Genomic DNA, 8,919 nt, shown 5'->3' on the forward strand with positions numbered 1-8,919 from the left:
GGCAGGAGAATCGCTTGAACCCGGGAGGAGGAGGTTGCAGTGAGCCGAGATCGCGCCATTGCACTCCAGCCTGGTTAGGGGAATGGAACGAGGCAAATGAGGGGCGGGGCTGCAGATGACCCGGCCGGGAGAGGGCCTTGGTCTGTTCCGGAAGCGGATCGAGACTGCGTCCTAGAGAGGAACCAGAGAGAGAGGGTCTTTAACCTAAATATAAAGACGGAGCAAGACTCCGCCTCAAAAAAAAAAAAAATAATAATAATAATAAAAAGAATCAGAGAGCCAAGGCTCCTCTTGAAGCGAAGAGGGCAAAGGGCAAAGGGGAAGCACAGGGGAACCTCATGGCGCCCTCTGAAGCTCCCTCTCGAATATAATCGCAACGAAAAGGTCAACGACTAGAGGCTTTGCGAGGCTGAGGCTGGGCTTCCGGAGGGGATCACCCTGAGAGGTCCGGGAGGACTTCCTGTGGAATCAAGCGACCGTGGGCCTTGAGGGAACAGGGGGGCAGGACACTCCCTCACTATTCGCGGAGTATTTCCTTGAATTAGTACTTCGAGGAGGGGTGAGACCGGGACAGGGTGGGGCCTTCTTAGGAGGGGGCGCGGCCTCTGAGGAATTAATCCCGTTTTGGTTGCGTTTTGCTCCTCCCCTGTCGACGGGGCAGGGCCAGCCCAATGCGTGCTAGGAGTCCGGAGAGTTCGTTTCCATGGTGACGGGTTCCGCTAAGGTTTTCCTGGGGTGAAGAGGCAGGGCGTTGAAATAGTCGCCATGGCAACAGCAGCAGAGGACAGTATCCTTGCTGAGTGCTCCTACCTAGAGTTAAGGTAAGCAACCGAGTGACGAAACAAAGAAGGCGGGGCCTGACGACAGAACGCCAACGTTACGGGAATGGAGCGAGGCAAATGAGGGGCGGGGCTGTAGATGACCCGGCCAGGAGACGGCCTTGGTCTGCTTCGGGAGCGGCTCGAGACTGCGTTCTAGAGAGGAACCAGAGAGAGGGTCTTTAACCTAAATATAAATGAATGACTGGATTCCTGAAGAATCCGGTATGGCTTGATTGGATGGATGGGTGGATGGATGGATGGACAGACGGACGGACGGATGGGTGGACGGAAATCTGGCTATCGCTGACGCCTGAGCTCCCCACCCTCTCGGGCCCTCCACCTCCGGAGCCCTCACTCGCTTGTGACAGTCGTGCGAGAAACACATGCCTCTCCTAGGAGCAAACCCTCAACCCAAGCAGGCAGCCCAGAGCCAGTCCAGCACCTCATACTGGAAGCATTCAGGGTGGAGCTTAGGTCAATGAGACGGCATAGGATGAGGCTTTTTGGCCCAGCCGGGAGCCACTTCTTCACAGGTTGCCCGTCCAGGGTGTAACTTTCCTTTCTCCCAGCGCCATTTTCTCTCCTAGTTTGCCCAGCTCCTCAGGGTGCCTGGACTTTCAGGCCTCACCCTGTGTCCAGTGTAGAAGGGTCCAGCGCCCTAGCAACTGTGGGCGTCTGCATCTCTGCTGATCATCCCCTGGAACTGCTGGAACTTTGCTGTATAGGGTGAGGAGCGGACAGGGGCCTGGTCCCACCTCTGGGTGGGGATTGGTTCTGAAAACAAACACAGCTGCTCTGAACCTTATTGCATAACGAGTAATCTGAAGTAGGCTGAGGCCCCTGGGTGGGGGGGTTCAGAATTCACATGTTGAGCCTCCCTTTCCCTACCCAATTTCTGGTATCTAAGGGCCCCTCAGGGCATCCACTGTTCTCTACAATTACACGCAGGAAGATGGGGGAAAGTGGCAGTAGGGGCAGTTCAGCAGAGTCCCTAATGGACATGTCCAGAGAGGGGTGTCCTTTGTCCCCAGGGTAAGGGAGGTGAGACTGGGCACCCTTTTGGGTTTTTTTTTTTTTTTTTTTGAGACAGAGTCTCACTCTGTCACCTAAGCTGGAGTCCAGTGGCACTATCACAGGTCACTTCAGCCTCAACCTACTGTGATCCTCAACCAAGCGATCCTCTTACCTCAGCCTCCAGAGTATCTGGGACCACGGGTGCATGCCACCATGCCTGGCTAATTTTTTAATTTTTTGTAGCGATGGAGTCTCCCTATGTTGTCCTGTCTAGTCTTGAACTTTTAGGCTCAAGTGATCCTCCTGCCCCAGCCTCCCAAAGTGCCGGGATTACAGATGTGAGCCACCATGCCCAGCTCCTGTTTGCATTTAAGGAGCTTCCCTTAGCTGAACAAAAATTTGGTTTCCAGGGGATTAACTGTTTTGTTGGATCTGGGAGGGCGGGATTCAGAACTGTGCAGCTGGCTCCAGAACTTCATGTTCTACACTTCCCATCATTTGCCCCCTGGAATGGGACAGAGGAGAGGGCACCAGTATCAGCTGTCCACCTGTTTGCTAATGGTGGAGCATTATGGAGCTGTGGTCACCTCCCTCTTCTAACTCCAAATTTCAGGCATCACATCACCTGATTAAGTCTCAGATCTCTACTTCCAGTGGAGACTCAGTATACCTTCCCTTAAGGAGTTGCAGTGCTAATGGGGGCACACACAGCCTCTGCCCTGGGGGTTACAGATGAGCTTCATGCACTGGGTTTGGAGAAGACACAGAAATTTAGCCAGAGACTCTATCTAGGACATCAGAACATTGTTGCCCATGTTAAGCATCTTGCTCAAAACAATGGACTTGGGTGAGGCAGGTGGATTGCCTGAGCTCAGGAGTTTGAGACCAGCCTGGGCAACATGGTGAAACCTCTACTAAAATACGAAAAATTAGCTGTGCGTGGTGGCGCACACCTGTAATCCCAGATGCTTGGGAGGCTGAGACAGGAGAATCGCTTGAACTTGGGAGACAGAGGTTGCAATGAGCCGAGATCGTGCCACTGCACTCCAGCCTGGGCGACAGAGAATCTATCTCAAAAAACAAACAAAAAACCACCCCCAACAAAACAAAACAAAACTACAATGGACTCACGGTGATAAGCCTTGGGGTCTTTCATCTGGAAAAGAGAAGTTTCCAAATGAAAAAGTGGCCGTCGGCCAGGTGCAGTGGCTCACGCCTGTAATCCCAGCACTTCGGGAGGCCGAGGCGGGCAGATCACCTGAGGTCAGGAGTTTGAGACCAGCCTGGCCAACATGGTGAAACCTCGTCTTTACTAAATATACAAAAATTAGACAGGCATGGTGGCGCACGCCTGTAATCCCAGCTACTACTAGTGGGGCTGAGGCAGGAAGATCGCTTGAACCTGGGAGGCGGAGGTTGCAGTGAGCTGAGATTGTGCCACTGCACTCCAGCCTGGCCAACAGAGTGAGACTCCGTCTCAAAAAAAAAAAAAAACAGGCAACAAACCAGTGGAAGAGGGACTCATTCATTGTGTTCCACAAGGTCCAAAGATTAGCGATAGATGAAAGTTATGGGGAGCCAATGTCCTCAGGTACAGCCTAAGCTGCTTTTTCTAACAGAGCTGTCCAAAAGGCAAAATATGGCTCTGAGAAGACAAGACTCCTTGGCACCTGGCCCTCAGGCCCTGGCAGGGCCTGTGTTTGCTGAACTGCAAAAAGGCTATGAGGACAGAGACTTGATGACATGGCAAGGTGGGTGTGCAGGGTTTGCTGCATAAGACATGGGGAGCAGGCCCTTCCTTACTCCTCACGAGGAAAACAAGAGGTGAGCAAGGAAAATTAGGGGCACTGCTAGTAACATCATGCAGGTTGAACCTGGAAACCAATAGAAGCACTGGGTAGGTGAAATTGGATCCTAGAAAGCTCACGAGCCATAAGCAGGAGGGGGCAACCATAGGCTCCTGGGGTGGTTGTATGCAGGAAGAACTGAGGAAGGAGGTGGGATGGGCCAGGGAGGCTGCACAGTTGTGGTAACAGTAGGCACACCAGGGAAGGGGGAGGTTTGGGGACCCGCTGCCTGAAGATAGCTCAGGTTAGGGGCTGAAGGCCTGGGAGGACACAGAGATGGGAAGGGTTAGATGAGCTGTCTAGGGTTAGGGTTTCCCAAAGCCTCTCTGGGGCCTCTGCTCTCCTCATTACCTGCCTCTGGCTCCCCGGACACTTGAGAAGTTATATAATTAGCCAGATAGTAGAAAAAATACCTTTTTATTATTAGGAATAATTCATTCATGTAATGCAAGATGTATGTTGGAGAAGGTTAAGTATAGCCACATGAATGAGGGGAAACGAGCAAGAGGAACAGTGGTGACAAGGGGGATGGTCCCCCACTTTCCACAAACTATAAACAGCAACATGAACACAGAGAATCACAAATAAGGGAGTCTTTCCTCATGTCTCCTCTCACCCCATTCTTCCATAATGAGTCCCAGTGTGGTCCCTAGAGGTGCCAGGGCATCTGGAAGTTCTGGGCTGGGAGTGGGGTGCAGTGAGTGGCCTCAAAGTTGTGCAGATGCTTCCGAGCCTGAGGAAAGGAGGTGGGACAGGTGGGGTACAGAGCACTGTAGGGAGGGGCAACCACTGGACTCCCTCCCCACCCTTCACCTCCGCACCCACCACCCACTCTACAAAAGCTGCCACTTCCAATGCTTATAGGGTATTCCCAGTCCCCCTATGTGAGCCCTGGCCATTCAAGAACCCTTCCCACTTCCCACTCAGCTCACCAGAAACAAAGCCAGCTGCCGCCGTCCATCTGCACTCATGTCCTCCCCTGCCGAGAGGAGATGCTCAAAACAGGCCACACATGTGGGTATTCATCCCGTTCCTAGGCTCTTCCCACCCCCTTTCCTGCCCCAGGAGCTCCTTACCCACGCTCCAGGGGAAGTCAGGCCCGTGTTCTGCCTGGTAGGAGCGGAGGACAGACAGACACCAGTCCTCTTCCACCTCCCATCGGCTGTAAATTGAGGCTGGTCAGGAAGAGAGATGACAGCCCGTCAGCAACCTGACCTTGCTGGGCCCCCGCCCCAAGCCTCACTGGATCCCTTCTCACCTTCCTCCAGCTGTGAGGAGGCCTCCAACCACTGCCTCACCACTTGAAGACCCTCCTCTGCCATCACCCGGGGATACCTACAGAGGAAGCGCCGGGACAGGTCAGGGCTGATTTTTTTCATTCACCATTCCTGAGCCTTTCTCCCTCCTTCCCTATGCTGGTGTCGGTATCTGTGCGTGTACACTGCTCCCAGCACGCACACACCCTGGCTCTCACCGATGCTGCAGGAGCTTCAGCAGGAGGTCATTGCCTCGGTTGGACATGATGTCCTCAGGAACCCTAGGGGTGAGAAGAATGTACCCTGGAGGGGCTGGAGGTTAGGAGGAAAGGTCTAGATACCCGGGTTTCTGGTGAGCAGAGGTGGGAGGGGAAAATTCCTGGCCATCTCTGGGATTGGCGAGGGCCGACCTTCCCAAGCACTCACGTGGTAGTGATGATCTCATCCTTGGTTCTCCGGATCAGCAGTACAGGACCCAGGTATCTTCAGAGAACAGAGCAGTGGGAAGGGAGAGCTCAGAGGGAGACAGGTGACAACTGGCCCACCCCCATCCCCGCACTGGAAGCATTCTTATCCCCTGCTACAGCACAGTCTGTGACCAAGCCCTTCACTCAGGGGTGAGAGGGAATATTTAAGAATGGGCATGGTTCAGTCTGGCCCTGCTGGGAGACCCCTGCTGTACCAGGCCTTAACCTTTTGGTTACCAGATCCTGAGGTGGTCCAGAGTCCCAGGGGACCTGGGAGGGCCAGTTGAGGCCAGTTGAGGTGGTGGCAGGGTCACTTGGGATGTGATCCAGTGGCCTTTTACCAACTTGCACTTTAGTACTGGTTTCAGCGTTTAAGTGCCCAGCAGAGCTGTTTAGGGGGCAGGTGTTCGATGCTGGATGCTGGCCGGTGCTCACCTGCACAGCTGCTCCGCATTGTTTAGATTGAGATGCTGCCTCACGGTCCTGGTCACCAGGCCCCCTAGAGTGGGATAAAGGTGAAGGGATGGCAGAGACAAAGCCTTTGCCCAACATAAAGGTCCTCACTGTTCACGGAGAAAGAAAACTGAGGCCCCCAGACAAAGGAGTCCTCCTGCTTCCAACAATGGGGTGACTTACACCCCACCCAAGGAAAAGGGGGCCATCTCAGTTAGAACAGTTCCCAGTTCCAGACCACCCCTTCCCAGGAAGGGCAGGCCTGGGAGATGCACTCACTCCAGCTGTCTGGCATGACCTTCAAGGCCAAGGGCACCAGGTCATCAAAGGAGGCATCCAGGATCACGGCACTAACATCTGGGTAGGACATGGCGGCCCACGTGGCTGGTACCAGGGCAGGGAAGAAAAGTAAGAACTGAGAAAGGCTCCTTTCTCCTCACCACCCATGCTCTCATCCCACTTACCCTGTAGGCCAACCCCATTCCCCCTATGTTATTCCTTGTTTTTTTTCTTAACCTACTTCATTTGGTCAGGGAACTGTCTGGAGAGGATGGGGATAGAACACTGGAGACAGTGCACTGAAGATAACAGGCAGGAAACATTCACTTTCCGTGATCTCCCCACCCAGGACCTGGGTCTGCTTTTCCTTTTAATGACTGGGCACAAGAGGGGAAGGAAAGGTGAAGTGTATACAAATACGATAGCTTCTTCCAGGCCCACTCAGAGATTCTACTTCCTCTCTCTTCTTCCTTGAGCCTCCACCCCACCCCAGGGCCACCAGTGCATTTCCCCACCTCTCCTGGGTGGGGCTGGGTGGTCATGAATGTGTCTAAAGTGGGGGGATGGGAGGGAGGCTGGTACCAGTGAAGCCACCAATGGACCAGGCGTAGATGATGATGTCCTGGGGCTGGAAGCCCAGGCGGTGGATGGCAAACTGGACCACCACATCCATGGCATTGGCCTCATTCTGCGGGAACGGCACTCCCTACAGGAAGAAGGGCAAAGTCAGGATTGTGTCAGCACCAAAGGCCAGCTCACCTGTCCCTCCCAACGTGGACCCCTCCTGCAGCCACCTATGACAGACAGAGAAGGTGTAGAAGGAAGGGATGGAAGGAGAGGTTGTTCTTTCCAGAAGACAGATGTGTACAATGAGATCCACTTCCACCTCTCCCGCCAGCCCCCCACTATGGGGATGGGGGCATGGCTCCCAATTCTGCCTTCACAACCTCCTAGCCCCCAGCTCTCAGGTGAGTGGGAGGCCCTTCAAGAAATCCACAGCCCCTCTCCTCCCTCCAATGGCTGACCAGAGGGAAACAGACATAATTCAGGAAAAGGAAGGGATTCCTGAGATGGTCTCACCGTGCTTCCAGCAAAGCCTGGATGATTCCAGCCCAGGACTGAATATCCAGCTGTAACAAAGAGGGAGGAGGAACTGAGACCTTATGGCCCACACCCCTTTCTCCATCCCTGGGGGAAGGAAGAGCAGAAGTACTCCCCAGCTTAGAGGCAAATAACTGCAAGCCTTCCCAGAATAGGAGATGACACCAAAGGTTCTGAGGCAGTACAGGGAGAGGCGTGTGACTGTGTGGGGTGTGTGGTAGGGGAATGGAACAGAATGAAAAGCATAATTAGGGACACAGGCCAGGGGAGGGATGTAAGGTTATCAAAGCAAATGGCGAGTGGACTTTTCCCTAAAGCTGAGAGACTCAAAACCTCACCCAGAGAAAGTGGAGGCCAGGGGAGGTCAGATCAGTGTGGGAGGCAGGGACATTCCCTTCAAAGGGCAGAGACAAGGAGGCTGAGTCACCATCCTACCTTCCAGGGGTGTGGAGATGCAGCCCACCTCGTAAAACCCAGCATTCCCCTCACAGCAGATCACCTAGGAAGGAGGCAGGAAGGAAGGGCTGGGGGGCCAAGTTGGGACTGGAAAACTCCCTTTGGGCAAGGAGGGCAGCCCATGAAGAGCTTTGCAGGGAAGAGGAAAGGGCAGGTCTCTGTTTTCTCCAAGGGGAATGGAAGCTTCTCATTCCACAGGGTCCATAAGAGGAGAAGCAAAGGGATTACAAATACTCCTCAGAGGCTGAACTGCTTGACCACCCAGCCATGTCCACTTTTCCTTGGAAGATTACCAGCTGGGTCTCTCTCAGGAAAAGGACTATGGAGATGTTTTTCCTTTCTAGTTTTCGGGTCTGTTATCTTCTGTGACCATTGCTATTGTGTGGTATGCTGACTGCTCTCTCTGTCCCTCTCTGACTGCTCTCCCTATCCCTCTCTGAGCTCCAGTCTTATGGTCAGATAAACTGTAATGCCATGGCGCCCCAAGCTGAAGCCCACGGGTGGTGGGATTTGCATGAACTGTCATAGCAGATGGGCAGAGCCAGGACTAGAACCCAGCTCCCTAGACTCCTGGCTTAGTGCTCTTTCCATGGCTGCTTCATGGAGGCAGAAGACTTTGAAGCCAGGCTGCGTGGGTCCAAATACCAGCTCTACTACTTACTGTGAGGTCCAGGAAAGGTTTTCTGTGCCTCAGTTTCATCTCCTATAAAATGGGCTAACATAAGCAGTAACTATCTCACGGATTGTTGTGAGAATTAAATATATATGCTTCATATATACATATGAGAAATATATGTAAGTGTGAAGTGCTGTCGAAGTGGTAACTATTAATATTAGTTTCTGGTTCTTGAATGTCTCTCCTACTTCATCTGTTTCTCTATCACAGGGTTTCACTACATCACAAGGTCTTTAGGGTGGAGCTAAGAGATGGGATTATCCCAGTAGTGGTTCCTCCAGGGAGATGCTATAGCATTGGGGTCCCCAGACCTCTACTGCCTTCCTCACAGTCACCCCACCTCTGGGATCCCTGCTCCCTCTTACCAGCTTCTGTCCCTGGGGCTGAGCTGTCCCCCGCCGGTCCATAAACATGGTGTCAATCTCATTGCCATCACAGGCCAGCAGCTTTGCCCGGCGCCCATTACACTGAGTAGGGGAGATGCAATGGCCAGGTTGCCAAGGGGCAGAAGGCCACATGACAAGGGTGGGGCAGGCTAGGTGGGGGTGG

The 8,919-nt window shown here is 53.4% G+C and overlaps 1 protein-coding gene across 1 annotated transcript in view; it reads right to left on the minus strand.

The window, feature by feature from the left end:
• Window positions 1-4,078: 4,078 nt before the first annotated feature.
• Window positions 4,079-8,919, minus strand: part of ABHD16A (abhydrolase domain containing 16A) — a 15,940-nt gene continuing 11,099 nt past the window's right edge. The window contains exons 9-20 of the mRNA XM_012000505.1: window positions 8,736-8,837; window positions 7,674-7,737; window positions 7,218-7,267; window positions 6,720-6,843; window positions 6,138-6,242; window positions 5,841-5,904; window positions 5,365-5,421; window positions 5,157-5,219; window positions 4,941-5,017; window positions 4,759-4,857; window positions 4,615-4,661; window positions 4,079-4,415 (exon numbers count right to left, since the gene is read on the minus strand). Coding sequence (XP_011855895.1) covers window positions 4,332-4,415; window positions 4,615-4,661; window positions 4,759-4,857; window positions 4,941-5,017; window positions 5,157-5,219; window positions 5,365-5,421; window positions 5,841-5,904; window positions 6,138-6,242; window positions 6,720-6,843; window positions 7,218-7,267; window positions 7,674-7,737; window positions 8,736-8,837 — 936 coding nt within the window. The 3' untranslated portion in view covers window positions 4,079-4,331. The remainder of the gene's footprint in view (window positions 4,416-4,614; window positions 4,662-4,758; window positions 4,858-4,940; window positions 5,018-5,156; window positions 5,220-5,364; window positions 5,422-5,840; window positions 5,905-6,137; window positions 6,243-6,719; window positions 6,844-7,217; window positions 7,268-7,673; window positions 7,738-8,735; window positions 8,838-8,919) is intronic.

Source organism: Mandrillus leucophaeus, unplaced genomic scaffold (assembly GCF_000951045.1).
Source record: "Mandrillus leucophaeus isolate KB7577 unplaced genomic scaffold, Mleu.le_1.0 Scaffold630, whole genome shotgun sequence".
NCBI classification, from domain to species: Eukaryota; Metazoa; Chordata; class Mammalia; order Primates; family Cercopithecidae; genus Mandrillus; species Mandrillus leucophaeus.